The sequence below is a fragment of the Lissotriton vulgaris genome, chromosome 6 (assembly GCF_964263255.1).
Source record: "Lissotriton vulgaris chromosome 6, aLisVul1.2, whole genome shotgun sequence".
In the NCBI taxonomy this organism is placed as follows: domain Eukaryota; kingdom Metazoa; phylum Chordata; class Amphibia; order Caudata; family Salamandridae; genus Lissotriton; species Lissotriton vulgaris.
The window spans coordinates 788,311,895-788,332,103 of NC_141694.1; the positions used below are offsets into that span (position 1 = coordinate 788,311,895).

General features: G+C 44.3%; 1 protein-coding gene across 3 annotated transcripts in view; it reads left to right on the forward strand.

The window, feature by feature from the left end:
* Positions 1 to 20,209, forward strand: part of LOC147708002 (uncharacterized) — a 507,148-nt gene that overhangs the window by 465,301 nt on the left and 21,638 nt on the right. For all 3 annotated transcript variants that reach the window (XM_086926813.1, XM_086926814.1, XM_086926815.1), the window contains 2 exons: positions 3,030 to 3,170; positions 6,173 to 6,257. In XM_086926813.1, coding sequence (XP_086782939.1) covers positions 3,030 to 3,170; positions 6,173 to 6,257 — 226 coding nt within the window. The remainder of the gene's footprint in view (positions 1 to 3,029; positions 3,171 to 6,172; positions 6,258 to 20,209) is intronic.

Here is a 20,209-nt window from a genome sequence, read left to right on the forward strand (position 1 = left end):
TAGTTGAATATGGGTATGAGAGTTAGGTAATAAATTAGCTCTCTTTTTTATTTCTTTTTATTTTTTATTTATTTTGAATCAAGAAGCCTAAGCTAAATTAAGGTAGTAGTAATTTCAGCTAAACCTAAGCTAAATTAAGGTAGTAGTAATTCCAGTTAAACTAATATTTGGAGTAAGCTATAGATCAGACTTGAGTAAGGAACAGCTGGTGGCAGGAGGTAAAGCCTTGAAAACGGCAACCGATGCGCTCGAGCTGAAAGTAAATCAGATCGAGGAATGGACCCTGGCGGATACACAGCGTTGCGTTGCTGTTGCCGAGGGCCATTCCTAGAATCGAGACGAGGGAGATGTCGGGCTTTGCGGGCCAGACGTGAGGCGATGCGAAGAGCAATACCGCCAGGAACGGGGAACCACAGAAGGGGAGGAGGTAGGAAGGTGTGAGCGACAGAGAGGGGGTGAGCAAAGTGCAATAAATCGGGGAGAGACGCGTGGTCGACAACCATAGATTGGAAGTCGAGGGAGGGTGGGGGAGGGGATTGCGGGGAGTGGCAGCGATCGAGGGAAGGGTGGGGAGCGAGTCACGCCACAAGATCAGGCTGAAAGGTGCAAATAGGCATGTTCAGTAATAATTATCAATAATAAAGTTCAATAATGATATCCAATAATAAAGCAGTTTAAGAATAAGAGTACACATCATATCAAAATAGCAAAATAGGCACCATATGAGAATAAATGGCAAACTGGCATAAACAGTTTAGTGAGGATTGAAGAGGAGTTACTTATCTGTTGTGAGCCGCATTTAAAAGAGGCTGATCTTTCCTGGCACACGCCTTTTATGGATACTACGATGTCACCTTGTTCTTATTCTAAGTCTTTGTGATGTAAGCGGCTGTGTGAGCTGCATTAAAAGGATTAATGCATAATGTAGCCTCCTGTCTTGTAATGAAATCGATATTTTTGATTCAATATTCTGTCTCTGCACCCTTTATGGAAAGGTGTTACTATTATCCTTTCTATTGGTGCTGAATTTATTGACCTCAGAAGAATGAAAGTTTAAGTCAGCCCAGGTATCATGGTTGTAAAGAGGTCTCAGCAGCAACAACATACCTCGCTGTTCTCCCTTAGTGGCTAGTTGAGTCCAGGGAAGATTGGTGACATGGAAGCTGGGGTGACAGCAGCTCTATTATATGGGCTTGCTTCAATATCTTCAGCTCTATGTCGCAGACAAAGTTTTAATCAATACTTTAGAATATATTTGAAGTGAGCTTTTGGTCTTCTCGTAGCATATTATTTAATGGCCTTCTTGTCCATTTAAGTTGCCTTCCCCTGATTCAATAGCTTTTCTCCCTATACTTGTATTTGATCCACCCATGCAGCATTTAGGTTTCACCTTGATTGTTGATTGGTTCAGTGCATACCTTTACTTCTGACATCTTTGTACTACGTTTTCTTTCTAGCATGTGAGACCTAGCACACAACGCAAGCACAGGTCCTTCTCCCTTCTAGCTCTCCTCTTCTTCTTGACATGCTTGTCTATCTCTACCCACCCCTAGTCATCCTCTGTTCTCTCACCCACCAAACCCCTCCCCACTGTCTCCCTATTCCACCTCTCTCCCTCCTTTAAACATAGTGCTCTGCTATAGCTCTATGTGACTCTTTCTCTTTTCCCAGCTTCTCTAAGAGCCCCTCTTTCCTGCTGCTCTAGACTAATGCCAAAGACTTCTAAAGACTTTGAGCCGGAATTACCCTTTGACTGACACTGTAGTGTTCAAATGGATGGGGGGGTACTTTACCTCCGCCATCCTGACAGTACTTTGTCTGTCAAATTTACACATGGCTTCTGGCCAATGTTCATCTCTGTATCTTGAAAGGCATTGAAGTCATAGTGGTTCCCATAAGGTTACAAAATGTCTGTTGGACAGTTGCTGTTGTTTTTTTCACCACTGTTCGCCAAACTTTTAAAGTTATTTGTTTTACAGAAACAAACTCCCAAAGCAGTTGTTTGTATCTGAAAATCAAAAAAGTGAATGACCCCACACCCTGTCAGTTTTTCCCTCATAGTCAGGTTTTACCTGACGTTGATGGGCAGAACAAAAGGACACCACACCATCCACTCTTAAATAGAACAAGTGGTTGCCCTTTCTTTGATGGCTCCTACTATGTCGGGCCATCATTGGAAGCTTTTAGTCCATAGAGAAAATGGGGGATTCATCAGCAGAAGCTTATGGCCCTCCAGACTTTAAATGAAGCAAGCAGACTGAGAGTTTGTCAGACAGGGTACTCTGTTGCGTTTGCAACAAATGTACTCTGTATGCCAAACTGAAAATCAGACCCTTTGTTTAAAACTGTGCACATTGACAATCCTCATAGAAGAAAGTAATTATGTTTTATAGAGCAATAACTACTTAACTCTACTTTGAAGAAAAGTCTAAGAGAATTAGGTTTTGTTTCATCGAGAGCATCTTTAATAGTGCATGCTAACATGTTTTTAACCACACAAGACTAAGCGCCTATTTAGTATTTGGAGGGCTGCTAGCCAATTGGTGAAGGTGGAAGAGGGGCAACCATCATTTGCCCAACTACAGCCAAGTAGCAGTATTTTAAATTTCCTGATGAATTGGTGTTTTGACTCTGCTTTAGTGAAACAAAACATTAACAGCATGTCCAGGATTTGTTTCCAAAAAAAAACTACCAGAAGAAGGATTTCTTCATCACTACTATAAGATCTATCCAGATCATGTTATTTTAAAGTAAATAGAAATGAACAAAACTTCCTGAGCACATGCAACATTGTCTGCCTGACACCACAGGGTACAATATTCTCGGAAATCTATCGCTGTGCCTTTCATTTAAATATTACTAATACTTTTATCTCAAAAAATCAACCACTGGAAACAAAGCACTCACCAAAATGTCACAATTTAGAGCAAGTCACCCAGAAGAGAAATTTGCAATGAGGGACAACACCATAGCCTTGACTCTTTGGATAGAATGCAATTTCCTTTTACACTGTCTTCATTTGCTTCTAGGTCGAGCAGATTTTTAGCGATGGACGAAGGCTCATAACCTTCCGTAATGGAACTAGAAAGGAGATCAGTGCGGATGGGAAATCGATCATGGTGACCTTTTTTAATGGAGACATGAAAAAGATCTTACCCGATCAGAGAGTGGTACGTGAATATTTATCATTTGATATGCATGATATTATTCACTCCTGTTCTAAAAGAAAGTACATTTTTTTTATTGTTTTCCATACCATAAGAAATAACATTGTAATTCAGAAAGATACAGGTTCGGAAGATACTGTTTGCCAACCAAGCAAAGTCAGCCTATGGTCACTCCCTTGTCCTTCCCACTCCCGACAAGAATGTTCAACCCTCATTCTCTCCAAGTATGTTAACCAGTTTGATGCTTACTGATTCTCCTTACCACAGGAGTTAATCATGGATTTAAAAGTAGATAGTACTAATATTGTGATAGACATACCATACCTATGGGCTGGTCAAATCTCCAACAGTGTGTTGCCATGCTCTCTGAGCATAAACAGATTTATGGAACCCAGTCATGGTTGACCGAAAAGAGTCAGAAGGCCTTCTTATAGGCATTTTAAAACTGCCCCATATCATCTAAAAACCTCAATATGTCTCCTCCCCCAGATATTTTACAGAGTGAGTGACCCAGCAAAAGGAGTTTGGGATTTCAACCTGATCACTGGTCTCTGCAGGCAGTGTTAAGTTGAAAATATTCGACTTTGTCAGATTGTAGATGATACATGGATGATTCTTGAACCATTAGGGTCAACAGTACTTCATCTGCAAAAAAAGGATATTTTGTGTGTGTCTAAAAAAACTGCATTACCTTATGTCCAAACAAAGGGCTCTGTGCAAAAGGGAAAGAGGAGTGGAGAGAAAAGGCAGTCCTGAGGTGTGCCTGTACCAAATACCAAGGGCCACAATATTTTGCTATTAAGACAGACCCTCGAGGTGGCTGACGTACGCCCTGCCTTGAAAATTCATGTGAGTCCAAACCCAACTGTGCTCAGTGTACTGACAAGAATCTGCCAGTCCACCTGGCCAAATGCCTTTTATGTATCTAGCAAAATCAGTACCAGACGTATTGCTCCTTTTTCGACTGGATGGACTGTGCGGTAGGTATTATCATGTATCTGCCATCCTTTAATGAATCCATGTTGGTTGTAGTGTATTACATCAGGAAACAGAGATTTTAATCAGTTTGCAAGTACATAAATAGATATTTTGACATCAAAATTTAAGAGTGCTACAGGCCGGCATAAAGCATAGAGTTAATTAATTGCAGGTTTTATATAGCGCTAGGATCGACTCCCGGAGGAGTATCTCCGCGCTTGCCTTGGGAACCCGTCCTGGTTTTTCCCTGTGAGATAGCCCCTACAGGGCATCCCCAAGGTGAAAGCCAGGCATCCCGCCGCGGGGGGGCCGTTGTGGAGATTAAGCAAGCTTAATGCTTAGAGTTGCAGAGTGTGAACCCATGATTAGGTCAGGCACTGAAGCGAGAACTATCGAGTCCGTGGACATTTGAGCTCGACACCCTGCCGCGTCGGGAATCGAACCCTGGTCCCGGGTCTGACCTCTGCTTCAGGGTCTGCCTGCTCTAACCAGTGAGCCTCCTCAGGTTAAGCCTGAGGAGGACGTGTTTACAGAGGGTTCCAGTGATTCCATCTGGGCCTGGCACTTTATGTAATTTAATGGATTTAAAACTGTGATTACTTTGGTTTGTGTAATGGAGCATCATAGCGTCGTATTGCTTTAGTGACAGCTGTGCTACATTTTGCAGCACACATAGAAGGAGAAATACGCCTCTTAGGATTGTTTTTGTGCAGAAAGTTGTCTCTTCCTGCACAAAAAATATCCTGTCTGTTACGCAGGCACTTTGCACTACTGTGCAAGGGTGCCTACATTGGCACTAGGCAGCACACAGTGCGCCAGTGCAGGGAGAGAGCCGAAATGCTCCAAATCTTTGTAAATAAGGAGCATTTTTGCTCTCTTCCTTTCATGCAGCACAACAATTTTTCTTGCTGCCCTGTGTTGCGTGAAAGATTAGTAAATATTCCACTAAGTATCCCTGATGGTTGTTATTACTACAGAGGACACATAAGTGTAATATCCACTCATTAGCTTCAGCACTATACACATAAGAGAGCAGTTGTTACGCACCCATAGACACATAATATACTCCACATTTGCATGATGTCTTACAAATAAAACAAATAAGTAAAATCAGACATATAAACCTATTTGTGATTTTTTTCAGAATATTTATTTCCCATCAAAATCGTATATTAATTTTAAAACAAAATATAGTACTGAAGTGTGTGTTCCCCCATATTGTGTTGCCACATAAGGCCTGTTGGATACTTAACTAATCATTGCACACCTAAGATAACCTGAATACCTTACCCATCGGGATACTTGTCTTGAATTTTTTTTTATATATCGTGAACTTGACCCAAATCAGGTATCAGAGCGCTTTACATAGCACCAGTTGCATTACATGAGGACACATTCATGTTTGTTAGTCACTGGTTAAATAAGTGATTTGCCCAGAATCACAGGATGTTCAGCGTCTTTGCCGAGACTCGAACCCAGTTCCCCAGATTTGAGCTCAACCGCCCTAGCCGTTAGGCCAACTCTTCTCTCCAAGGTGGTATTAGTACACCCCTCTCAGACTCTTATTACGACAAGCCCATTCTTTTCTGATTCGTTTGCAAATTACTATTTGCAAATGAATCAGAATTACCCATTTTGTGGCAGTTATCACATGCCTTGCAGTTTTCCCCATGGACATTTTTACAGGTGCAACGTACCAAATTTTACAGAGTGGAAATGCCTAACAGTACTTGCGGATTTTGGTGCATAATCCACTAAAATCTGCATGTTATGCTCCATTTTAAAATACACAACTTGTAATAGGTGATGATAATAATCTCTGATTTTAAATTCTGATCCCTGTGGTATCAGATTTTAAAAGGTGCAATATAAATTGCCTTCCAGTTGGGCCACTCATAATGAGGGCTAAAATCCACGTTAATGAAAGAGACATGTCATTCTACCTATAGGACTCATTTTCCCCATTACCACATAGCGCTAAATGCACCATTTGTGTCTTCAAAAACTTGTATTTCTTGTTCCCACAGGTCTACTATTATGCAGATGCTCAAACAACACATACAACGTATCCAAATGGGCTGGAGGTATTACAGTTTCCCAACAATCAGATCGGTGAGTGACATATAAATGCTATCTAAGGAAGTTGGTGAATATATTCCGTTATAGACTAATGCTAAGATTTACTAAGATTTTGCATTGGGGTTTCGTCACTTATTTGGTGCAGCTGGAACACAAAATGCATTTTGGGACTCACAAAGCCACTCAAATCCCGATTTGTATGGCGTTGCATCAGTTAGGACTTACATGGGTGATGCATGGACTTTCCCCTGCATCAACCAATGAATTTTGATGAAAAATCATATTTACAAAGACTTGTAAACATGGTCTGCCCAAAAATGTTGCACCTACCTAAGGCTGGCATAACAAGGAGATATATTTTTCTTTATCTTCGTTATTTCCCCTTTGCATGTGTGCTGCATTCTGCCCTTCATATGCTCTCTTGGCACATCATTACAAGTAGGCCGTGTCAGAGGTGAAAATTATCACATCCAATAAATTGTGTCACTGAGGTTTTTTAATTTTTTCAGGTGCCTATTTTGTCTTTTTGGGTAATATGTTTTGCAATTTATTTCTTCAGTCAATTTGTTTGCATGGAATTGTGTCTTCTGTTCTTTTTACCAGTGGTGGCTGCTGACAGTAAAACTTAGTGGGGCAGTGCAAGGGGGGGAATATAAAAAAAATAAAACTTCTTAACTACTGCTGTTGCCGCTGGATGCCACCTCTGTGCTCCTCTGCTCCCACCGCATAGGTTCTCCTCTGCTCCTCTCCCCACAAATCCAGACGGTGCTTTTATGCTGTTACCCAGAATGAGAGAAGTGTAAGGATTGGTCTGAGCAGACTGAAATGCCGTTCAGTTAGGGCCTGGGAGCCTGTGCTTTTTCTACACCAGGCTGTGCAACACTGCTCGGTTAGAGAGATGTAAGTGCGCATGTCAGTTTGGCCATCCTAAGACCGCTGGCCAAACCGACATACTCTCGTACAGTGCACAACTCTCTTCCTCCCTTCTTCTGATGCAGAGGATGGCCACTCTACGTCCAAAACTCTGCAAACTCAGTGTAGCAACTAAACGCTCGGTAAGTTAGTGAAAAATATATGATAATAAAATAGTTTTATTTTTATTTTATTGTTCATCTGCTGCCTTTCAGCAGAGGGGTGACGCTCCTTTGCCATAACAGAGAAGCCGCCGCTGCTTTTTTCTTTCCTTCACACCTGTTTTGACTGTCAGTGGGGTCGCACTATAGGAAAGTAGATGTGCTATGGACAAAGTGATTGAACCCCAGCACATCAAATGCAGAAGTGATTTTTTTAAATCGTTTTTGATAACTGCATCTAGTGGTTTTTGGAATTATACTGTGTTCCAAATTTGAAAGTCAAGGTGTTGCTTTTGTTTTCGCCATATTGAATATTTTTCTTTCTATTGCCCCCACCATGCTACATATATATGTGATGCCATTAATCTCTTGATCAGCATGATTTTTTCGTGATATATTTATCTAACTGTAGGCTTTTCCATTTATTTTCATGATTTCTCCTTGGTAAGTATAATCCCAAAACGTTCTCTCTGAAATTGGTGTGCAAATTTCTATGGTTCTCCAAGAAGACTCATGTGAATCAAGGCAATCCGCTGGTCAAATTGGTCACCAAACATTTCTCATGGTTCAGGGCCAATGAGAATATGTCTAAGGGGAAGAAAACACAAACCTGTGTTCCATTGGGCCTCCTGGTGATAAAAAAAGAGGTATTGATTTTGGATCCATACATAAGCTAAAATAGATTTATTTTTGCAGTTTTATATAGCGCGAACTCGACCCAAAGGTATTGGAGCACTTTACATGAGCACAAGTTACATTACAAAACGACACATTCATTCTTTGGTAGACACAGGGAGATTAAGTGATTTGCCCAGAATCATTGGATGTTGGAGTGACACCGAGAATCAAACCTGGTACCCCAGCTTCAAAGTCGGCATATCTGGCCGTTATGCCACAGTTGCAGCACATTAATGGTATTTCTAAATAAACTCCTAAAAAAATCCTGTTTTGGAGCTCGTATCAGTGAATCTCACCTGTCACCAAGTAATGTACAAAGTTCCCCAAATGATAGTGTAGCAGAGTAGTCTCTCTCTCTCTGAATAAATGTGTGATCAAATAATCAGGGAACCAAAGGGATCCCTTGTCAGAACTTACGATGCCTCACACAACTAATTAGCTGGATGATTATTTCCATCCCGCAAGATGGTTGTCTTGCCTCATCATCGGCTTCCTGCTCCAACGTCAAGCCGGCGCTGCAATGCCTGACGGGTAGCACTAGGTGCTACACTTTTGTGGAGTTCTTTTGTTCCTTGCCGTTTGTTGAGTACGTATGAGGGGCCTAAGGAGGTGAAGTAGTGAGCATGAACAAGTGCATTAAAAAAGGTTAGTTTAGTCCACTAAGACACTTTCTTCATGTGGCTAACTGCCTTGTTAAAATGGTGAAGGGAGGGGTACCGGGACTCAAAGTCAATATAGTTTGGTCTCGTTCAACCCTCACCTGTGGTCAACATGTTTCATGCCATATGGGCAATTCTTCAGGACCTAAATTGTGCTCATAAACTTATAGAATGCCCAGCGTGGGCTGCAGTGTATGTAATATACCACCTGAAGGGTCAGGAACCAAGACAGGCAGGGGTTCCTGCGTGGAAATCAGCCCTAGAGGGAAATAAACAAACAGCTATTATCTATAGAGTAGTACATGCCGAAAGTTGCATGCCAACACCGTGTGCATATTATGACCCTTGAGCCAAGCGTGGGTTATCGCCCAGCGGGGTCAAGTGATATAAACGTGAGAGAGAGACTAATCGCATTATTCTAAAACCAAGTGTATCAACATCTTGTGGCTAACCAAGAGAAACTGAAAGTCTACATATTATTCGTATGGCTGGTTCAATTGATTTATTGTGCCAAGATGAGGGGCCACATCCTCCGAAAAAAGGGGAAGAGAGAGGGTGGCGCGGGATCCCAAGTGTGGAATATTGAAGAATAGGATCTTACCCTAAAACCCTGGAAAAGGTCCCCACAGACTGTTCTTGTGGGACCTGTGCTTCTAGGTAAGTACCTGTAGAGTGGAGAGAGGAAATAAAACAAAGGGGCGGGGTAAACATCACCCAGAAACGGAGCTAAGGGCGGTATAAAACCGTCCAACACCCCGCCAGGAGTCTCGCCCCACCAACCCGTCGGTGTCCGGTGGACATACCTATCGAGTCAAGGGGCAGCGCCGGTAAGGACGCCACGGGTACCGACCGAGACAGTATGCCCAACCACTATAGACCATCGCGTGAGACTACGGTGCATCTCATCCACGTTGGATCCTTCGGGTATGTGCGATTGGCAACCCATGGGGTGGGATTGGCTAGGTGTCCCACTGACTAAAATCTCAGGGTGGCCCAGTGGTGGCATCTGACATAGAGGCACCGCGTACGTCGATCCCGAGCTGCTCCCCCGGATGAGGGCAGTCTCCAGGCACCCCTGGATGGTGGTAGTCCGAGACCCAGACTGGGTCGCTAGAGGGTCTGAGAGCCGGGAAACAAGTTTGACTATCCTACCGCATTGACTTACCCAGTAAGCGCGAGGCCCTTGCATCTAGGCACCTACCCCCACACTTCGGCGTGGTGAATCACGCAGAACAGCCGGCAGCATGCAGGGGATCCTGCCGCTGTTAAAAACGGAACCTCGATCACGTATTGTGGGGGCGTGTTCCAGAGGACGTCACTGGCGCTGTAGCCAACCTGGTCCCGTTAAGCGCGTAGGATAGGCAAGCGTGGTGTTGTCTGTGGTGACATAGCGCTAACCAAAGCGCCATGTTGGAAAGGGTTTGGTCCTTGTGGTACTCTATGAGGAATGGTCATGAAGTCCACCCCCAGCCCCTCTGTTGGGCTTCTAAAGTCGGACAGGGCTCGATCCACCCCACAATAATAAGTATCATCAAGAGGGGACCCTTGAGTGCGACCGTGTCTTGATTGGGATGGATGGAGGGAGGGGGGGGGGTGTTTGGAAGGATACGGGGGAAGTTAGTTGGGACGAGAGGGGAGATTGGTTGTGTGCCCCAGGCAGTGTTAGTGGGCGCCAATACCTCTCGAAAACCTGATGGGTGAGTACTAGGCAAGGGAGACAGTCAGACTATGTGCAAGAGTGCGTTACAGACATGCCATGTTGGAACGGGGATAAGTAACCCAGAGTTATCATAGACGGTAGACCTCATCCTGTCTCATCGGCTCCAAGGTTGTGATATATTAAGCACTAACCTCAAAATTAGACAGCAATAACTGGGATTATTAGGGTTGTCTGGCTAACGTATTCCAGGGAACAGAGTCATTCAATCCATGGGTGTCTAGTTGTAGACGATGCACCCATCTCTGTTCGATTCTGTGTAGTGCTTGCTGACTAATTGAGGGGTGACATTCCAAGACGACCCAGTGTATGCTTTCTTGTGTGTGGCCGTGTTGTTTACAATGCTCATACAGGCGTGTATGTGTCTTCGTGCAACGGATATTGCTGTTGTGTTCCATAATGCACACTTTGACAGTGCGCATCGTCATTCCAATATACTTTAAGCCACAGGGGCAGGTCAACATATAAATGCATTTACTGCTGTTGCAGTTTGTGTGTTTATTCAGGTGCCATTCGAAAGTGCCCGACAGTGTGATGACTTTTGCTTGTGTTGACTGGGGACAAACAGCGCAATTACCACACCGGAAATGTCCTACAACTGGGGGTAAGCCCCAGAGAGTGTTCTAAGGGAGGGTGCTAGTCTTCTTTGGTCGAGTGTGGATAAGTGTGTCCTTAAGATTTGTTGTTCTTTTGAATGCAAAACGTGGACGGGGGATATCTAGGCCAGCTGAGTTAAGAATCCCCCAATGGGTGTTCACTGTTTTTTTGATAAATGTAGAGTTCTTTGTGTAGGAGGTTACACAGGTAATGCCATCATCAGTATCCTTCGTGTGTGTTTCCAGTAGAGATTCTCTGTTGTTATTAAGTGCTCTTTTGACTGATTTTTTGAGGAGTCTCGGGGGGTAACCCCTATCTTGGAGTTTATGTTGAAGGGTGGTTGCCTCCCGTCTGTAGTCCGTTGTCGAGGTACAATTTCTGCGGATCCTCAGAAATTGACCGAACGGCAGATTTTCCTTCAGGGCCCTGGTGTGATGGCTGTTGTAGAGCAGGAGGCTGTTTCTGTCAGTCTCTTTTCTGTAGAGAGTGGTGGTAATCTCTGTGGGCCCCAACATGATTGTAAGATCCAGGAAGGGCAACGAGTGTTCGGATATAGTACCCGTAAATTTTAGGAATGGATTCTGGAGGTTAATCCATGTACAGAAGGCTTCGTAACTTGTCCGGTCACCCTTCCAAAAGATCAAAATATCGTTGATATAGCGTCGCCGTATGGTGAGATTTTCGAGAAACGGGTTATTGTCGGGTGAGTAGATGAAGTATTGCTCGAAAGTGGCTATGTATATGCATGCCAGGCTCGGTGCAAAGGTTGATCCCATTGAGGTTCCACGGATCTGGTGGTATATCTGTGATTCATATTTGAGGAAGTTCTCCGTTAAAGCTATGTGGGCCAGAGCCATGATAAACGAGATCGGAGTGGGGGATGACCATTCTTCAGACCCCAAAGCGGACTCGACTGCCTCAAGGGTTGCCTGTTGGGGGATGTTCGTATATAGGGCTTCCACATCCAACGTCAGTAAAAGGTCAACATCCTCCCTCCCATCCACGTCGTTGATCAGGCGTAGGACATCTCGTGTGTCCTGGAGGTAGGATGGAATTTTCTTAACTACAGGTTGTAGAAAAACATCACAAAATTGAGAAAGTGGTTCCAGTAACGATCCTATTCCGGAGACGATAGGCCTCCCATGCACAGGGGTGACCCCCTTATGGATTTTCGGTAGTGTATAGAAATAGGGTGTTATTGGTTCGGTTGTGATTAGAAAATCAGCTTCCTTCTTGGTTATCCATTCATTTGTCTCGCCCTCGATCTTGGTGGGGTCTGCGGTGAGAGGTCTGTAGTGGGCATTGTTGGACAGCTGTCGTTTGCATTCAAGATCATAATCGTCGTAGTCTTGGATAACCGTTGCTCCCCCTTTATCCGCTTGTTTGATGACGATGGTATTGTCATTTCCCAATGCGATAGAGGCTTGTCTTTCCACATTTGTCAGGTTATGGAATTGGTTGATATGTGGTTTGTTCTTAAGGCTTGCAAGGACTGCTCGCTCAAATGTCAAGACCTCTGGGGGGACCATACCATCCGTCAACATTGGTTGTATAAGGAATACGGCAAAAACACACATTTTAAAATGTTTAAAGGAATCCAGTCCTCCGTGATCTAAACCTTCCCCTCTAAAGGCCTTCAGGACTTAAATAACATCAACATGTTATTTGTCCAAGTGAAACCGTAATGTCAGTATGGCAATAGCCTACTCCAATATCACGTACTTGTGTTGCTTTAAATACCAAGGACTAGATTTATCAAATTGTTGTGTTTCCCTTGCGTCAAATCCTACAGAATCAAGGGCCCGATGTTAGGCCTTAGCATTTTGCGGCTCGAAAATTGCGCCAAATTCGGAGTTGCAGTTTGTGAGTCGCACAATGCTATGTACAACAGTGTATGCGACACTGTTTGCGATTCCCAATGGGGTCCCAAATTGCATGCCTCATGACTATTGATGAGGCACTTGCAATTTGCGACCCCATTGGGAATGGCTGGCTCTCCCAGGTATGGTGCCCTGCTGGGCTCAGCAGACCTCCTTGTCTGGGACTGCTTTTAAATAAAGCATTTTTTTAAATGCAGCCTGTTTCCTTAAAGGAAAATGGGATGCATTTAAAAAACACATAAATGAAACGTTTTTGTTTAATTTTTTAAGGGCAGGTAGTGGTCCCTGGGACCACTGCCAGCCCCTAAAAAATATTCTCCCCTGTATTCACAAAGGGGAAGGGGTCCCCTGGGAACCCCTTACCGTTTGCAAGTGCTTTACCAGCCTTCTGAGAAGGGTTGTATACTGCAACTGTGTTGCGACTGCAATTGCGGTCACAAAACAGTGTTACATAGGGTTCAGACTCGCTATTAGGAAGCGACGCCCTTGGAGCAACCGTTCCTAATAGCGAGTCGCTAATCCTATTTAGCGAGCCGCGACTCGCTAAATAGGATTAGCGACTCGCTAAATAGGGTTAGTACATGGCCCATTTGTTTTTTGCATGTGCAAACTGGTCGTAAACCTTTTTGCACATGCAAAAAAGTGTTGGACATCTGGCCCCAAGAGACTACTAAAAGGAATATGATAGAGTGCTGCAAGAAAATACAGACTGGAACCCATATGTCAGGTGAAAACACAAGAAGACATTCATGAACACAAATGAGATCCAGAGCTGCAAAAAGAATATTTGGAAACAGTCCTTATATATCAAGGTCATTCTGGCTTTGAAGTGACACCCCAGGCTGCATGAAACTCTTCCCACCCCTTCTGCAATTCCCGAGGGAGCTCAACACTCGCTGCTTAAGTAGTTACCTTACCGGCAACATCTTGTGGCACTTAAACACCATACCGTTCAGAACAGCAAGCCCCACAGGTGCAGGAAGGGCTTCCTTCGCCCCTGACATGCTTTCCATCCAAATTCTCCATGCCTATAGACGATCTCTGAGTCATATCCACCTGTCACTGTATTCCATTGTATACCACATGTATTGCCCCTTTCTGGTACATTGTTCCACTGCTTCTCTAAGCTAGGTCCTCATTATAAAACTACCTCAGGTAAAACGTGTCAATGAAATGTTAAAAGCACATTCCACTTTTGAATGAATGTAGATCTCTCTGCAGTAAGTTTTCGGATAGATAGATTTTATTATTTTCTGACATTCGTCTGTTACTATATTCTAAACATTTGAGTTTTGACAAGTATGTCATGAAAAGCCACAGAGCGTTCGGAGGGGATTGTTTTGCCTTGGAGAGTGAAACAAAATAGAATAATTGAGACAAGAATATACATGTAAATTTAAAAGAAGTGAAACATGTTAAATCTATACATGTTCTTCCCTTTTAACTTTCTTACAGAAAAAGTGAATTCGTTGCCATTTTGCATTTAACAGACGTTTTCAGATTTAAGAGGACTGTAAATTAATGTTGACTTGGTTTATGTAACTTTATGTAACTTCTGACTTTGTCTGTGTCATGTAACAGATGTACGTTGTTACCACGCGATGTATTAAATTGCGGTACTTTACATCGCGTCTTTTACAACGCAAGTCGTTACCACGACTTGCGCTGTAGGGGTGCTGGACTTAGGAATAGTTAAATTTACTATTCCAACACCAGCCTACGTGCAGTAGAGAAGGTGTTGGAATAGTAAATCTACTATTCCTTAGCCTAGAGCGCCCTCCAGCGCAAGTCGTGGTTACGACTTGCGTTGTAAAAGACGCGTCGTAACTGCACTGCGGGGTAACATCCGCGTTGCAAAGGATGTTCCCCTCATATAACATATGCAAATCCCTAAACAATGTATAATATATTTAGGAATGAGCTATGACTTCAAAATGCATGTAAATATTTTTCTCACACTAATGTGTGTTGGTACCATGCCTAAAATGTATCCTATTCCATTATAATGATCCACCAGTGTACGGATTACACGCTCATCCTGGGTTATATTAGTTTGCACACAGGTTCCATTTATCTTGTTTTCAATATTAGAAAATATGCTTTGTTGCTCCATTTCCTTTAGTAGTAGTAAGCACTATGTTGTGTCACCAAAAATCAACTTGTGCATCTAATGAACATAGATTTTAGTTCAACCACAAAGTGGCTCTGAGCTTTAATAAATGATGTGGAGCAAAAAGCAACTTCTAACAGTATGTTATATGTTGCTGAATAACACCTCGAGGCAAATTAAGTAATCCACCAGGAGGCCTTTGACATTTTGTATTACAATAAAGCTATATTATAAATATCTGAAGTACCTTTAAGTAACAATTTTACTTTTCAAAACACATGATCTTGGTATACTACTTATTGACTCTTAAATCAGATAAATTTTAACTTTATTCACAAATTTGGCAAACATTTTAGGGCCGATGCCGATCCGTATCTGAAAGCTCTCTGACCAACCCAGATCCAGAGTGTTTTCCGACCGAGCCGGAGTCCTGCAGTACGACCGAGCGAGTACGAAGCGGCCATATGCTGCCGGACTCGGTTCGGTCGGACTCCCATAGAAATCAATGGGAGCTGGTCGTACGACGCGTACATGGGCTCCCATTGACTGAATGTGTACGTCTGGAACAAGGGTCTCCCTTCAGTGGGTAAGTATCTGTGCCATCCGTGGCGTACATGCCTGTGTTGGGGAGACCCATGGGTCTCCCCCTGTGTCATAGGGCTGTGGGTGACAGCGGACCCCCAAAGGCAACTTTCCGGACGTTTTGCGAGCCGGACACTCCGGCTCGCACCAACTGTCTGGCGCGTACATCGTATTGGCTCTGTCGTAAATCGCATCCATTGCACGCCACGGTTAGCTTACGGCCGAGACGTACAGAGCAGTTCGGACCCGGAAACGACTCGCATTGTACTTGCTCGCTCGTACAGCTGTACGAATTGAGCACAAAACACGCATACGGCTCGTAGTTTTTCCGGCCAGATCGTGTTCGGTGCCCTTCCGACCTGGATCTGAATCGGCCGGTATAGTTTACTTTAGAAATGGGGTTTCTGGTTGGCTAGGGTATACACTTAAGCCAGACAGAACCCACAACTCTAGTAAGAGAACTTAGTTACACACCAAAGTATACCTGTGCTCCCCCCCTTGGGTGCTTAGCACAGAGCAGTCAGGCTTATTGCACAACACACTCCCACCAGCACCAAAATAAATACACCACAAAAGAGACTCCACACAGTATTACATAAAAATAGACTGTATTGTATATAAAACATATACCACAACAATATAAACCACTTATTACTTTTGCAAACAGACAATTGTCACATCTTCACAATGAGTGCGATAAGACACAGACTTATACGTTGCAAACATCATTAAAAAACAATACTGTGCGTATTATTACAGTCATAACATGGTACTCGTTACCCTAAACCATACACAGTAGAAATCACATAAATGCAGTACATTCTGTTCTAGATCTACCTGGGCAAAGATAGCATTCGTTGTCTTAGTAAATGAGGGCAAAACAATGTGAATCGCACAAGTACTTTGAATATTATTATAGCATATCAGGTTAACCCTCGTTGTCTGGCACAAAAGCAAGGTTACAATGACATAAATCAGTCCTGTATTTCATTAGCTTTGATCCTTTCAGGAGTGAAGAAAACACTGTGCTGGTTAATTCAATTGTGTTCCTTAGGTTTTCTAAATACGGACCTGCACCTCCCTCTGGGTCCTATCTATAGGTTTCCCCCGCCAGTGGAAAGCGGTTGTAATGCCCTCACCACCACAAGGACTGATGCCAATGGGGATGGGGCACCGACAAAGAAAAAAGATACAGAACAGCGAACCTCCGTGCATCAGGGGCTCCCAAAGCGATATGCCCATGGTTCATGAAGAGAGAGACTCGGGTCAGCCCCTCTGGATCATGGCGGAGACCCGAGGTTGTGTTCTCTATCCCTAGGCCGCACTCGAGCTCACAGCTGACCTCACCCTCCAGACAGCAGCTTCGGCGGCGCAACCTCCCAAAGTGAAGTTCTGGCCGCGAAGGCGATGCGGCTTGGACGAGGTAGCCCTCACTGCCTGAGCGTGTCTCAGAGACTGAAACCAACAGGGCAATCATCGGTGCTGCGGTGCCTGTGTTAGCAAATGTAGTCCAGTCACCAGTGCCTGCCCATCAGTCCACCTCAGTACACAGGGGGACGGTGGTACAGGATCGCTTCTTTGGTGCTATGGCATCACCACCCTTAAATCAAGTCCGCTTCAGCAAACAGCAACAAAACTGGGGATTTATAAAGCGCTCCACATGCGCTTCTTGCAGGTGACTGACGTGACCAGATTCAGAGTCCCACGGCCCCTTGTAGGCAGCCACCAGTCCCAGGAGAACAACTGGGGGCACGAGAGCAGAGAATAAGCAGCAAGCCAACACAGCAGGTTCCTTGTGGCAAAGTTGCAGTCCTTCTTGCAGCCCAGCTCAACAATCAAGTCAGTCGAATGTAATTTCTTCTTGGCATCATAACAGTTCCTTCTGGCAATGTGTTATCTCTCGAGACAGCAGCATCTGGTTACAAGCACACGCAGTGTCTAAAAACATGGGGCCAGAGTTCCTATATTTATACTGAAATTTATTTTGATCTAGGGGAACTTCAAAAGGATCTTAGAAGTACACAACACCCCCTTTCAACTCAGCCCTGGTTCCAAACGTATAGTAGTGGGTAAATTAACACTTTTTATGTCTCGCCTGGCGAACACAGCGCGAAAGCGCTGTCGCCAGCAAGATCTATTGTTACTAACTTGCCTCTCAAGGGAGACAAGAGATGGGCATGCGCAAGACGGACTGGAAATGTGGACGCGTGCGTGAACACGCACTAGCATCCACTGTGAGCTGTTGCCGTTAATTAAGTTTCAGTTTCATTGTTAAAGATGTACAGCTGGCGCCTGGCACTTGCTATCACGTTAATGACCGCCTTTCTTTGTTGTGAAAGATTTACGGCCTGTACTTTGTTTGGCAGCGCACTTAAAATAAAATATGCCTCAGATGGAGTGGCCCTCAACGGCGGGACCGCTCAGGACAGGCACTCGCTACTGCCAGCATGCAGCCCCACTCACCGGGCTGCTGTGCACAGACTCTGTTTCCTCTCTTCTCGGCTGCCTGCGCTTAGTTACCATGCAACGCCGTGCAGGGGCTCCCTCAGCATACGGGAGCACTGCAGAAACAGACCCTCTCCACTTCACCTGGGCCCCTCTTGGGACCCGGGACTTCCTCGGGACTTAGACCGCTACCACGGGGCTCTCCCTCCCTCATGGGAGCCCCGCATCAACGAGCCACACCGGCCTCTTCCGGCGGCATCACAGGCCCTGCCCATGTCACGGGCAAGGATGCCTGACTTCCTGGTTTCACCCCCGGGCCACAACGGTGATTTTCAGAAGGCACCTAAAAATACATTAAATGTGGCCATGGCGCGTGGTGGACACCCACTATAAAAGCGGTAGCAGCGGGGGAATCCCTACAGAGCCGCCCTGCCGGGGCAGGAGGAGCCACTCCCCAGCCAAGAACCATACCCAGGTAGGCAGGAGGTGAAAGAGTCTCCTGTAGAAGTGATAATGGTAGGCCTAAAACAGATTTTTTTTAAATGTAACAACTGACCATGCCTGTCCGGGGATGACTTTGGCCCTTGGGCAGCTAAATTAAAAAAAAAAAAAATTCTGTTGCTGTTTACTTAACCTCATCTCTCTCTCCGCATGTGTCTGTCTACCCTATCTCTCGCTCAACTGTCTAACTTTCTTGTGTCTACCTCATCTTTCCATACACCCTTCTCTAACCTGTCTTGCTTGTACCTCTCTCACATTCTCAACACTCTGTTCCTACCTCTACATTTATACATTTCCCCCTCTTAACCTCAGTTCTGTGCCCACCTCACACTTTTCTCTGCACATCACTCCTTTGTTTCGGTCTCACTTCTTAATTCTCACAAACTCATCTACTTGGTTACCGTCTCTCGGACTGTCTATATCTCCCTTCTGACTCTCTCATTCCTCTTTTTATCATTGCCTATCTCCCTTCCGCCACATTTCTGTTTGTACTTCACTCCTCTTTCACTACCTCACCTATGTCTACTACACCTCAACCACTATCTAACCTCTAAATTTACGTAACCTTTTTTGTTACCTTGTTACGGGCTGGTGATTTTTTTTTTACTCCGAGCATTTGCGTTGATTGAGGACTGTATTAAGAGGATGACAGTAGAACAGGTTACAGAAGATGAGTGTCAGTCCTAAGTAGGAAAAATTGACATCTGTGATAGCGCACACTACTATGAAATAAATCGCCTCTGGGTGCTTTGACATACAGCTGAGGCTAGACCTACAGTAGAGCAGCTCGCTGCACTTCCTGTATTCAGACTCATAACACTGACGCACTATCTCTTTCTCTTGGATGGGTTATCTATGTACCAAATGTCAAGTTCGCTTGTTATTTGGGAATTATTATTGTTCTTTTTTCTTTAAAACTCTTGAAACAATTTTCTAGGCACTGCAACGGTGGGCTCCTTTTTCTAGGACCCAGGGTAACAACACGCAGATGTGTTGGCGGCTGTTGTTCCCATTCACAGCGCAGATACAGGGACTGTTTCCAAATTGAGGGGGGGAGGGAATGGCGTGGAGTCCAGCGCTCTGACGGGACATTTTTGCAGTTCAAATGCTGCAATCTTTCCGACCTCTGCACAGCCTCCTTCCACTGGGAAAAGCTAGGACCCTAGTTCAGTGACACCACAGGCTTGAAACGGCGAAATTTGTCCAGATCAGGGGGTTTGGTGAAAACTCGTGGCCCTATAAAACAAGCATTTGCACTGCACTAGGTCTCACATTTACATAAGTTTGAGTTATTAATATTATAAATGACAATGCTTTTTATTTATGCTGTGGTTTTGAAAACATAAATAAAAGACATTGTCATTTACAATGCCAATACCTTAAACTTGTGTAAATGTGAGACCTATTGCATTGCAAATGCTTGTTGTTAGGACAGGATACAACCTATACAAATGTAAGTCCGCCTGCCTCCCTCTCTCCCAGCCCATCAGTATGTAGATGAATGCAGATGCCACCCTATTACATCCAACCCTTCCTGTGGGATGGCTGTCTGGAAAGTATGCACAAAGTGTAGCTGACAACAAGGCCCAGTCGTGGACTGCAGTTAGACTGCAAAGCACAGAGTCATAAGTACAGAGAAATGCCCACTTTCTAAAAGTGGCATTTCTAAAACAGTAATGTAAAATCCACCTACACCAGTAAGCAGGATTTATCACCACTATTCCAAACATACCAAACATATCA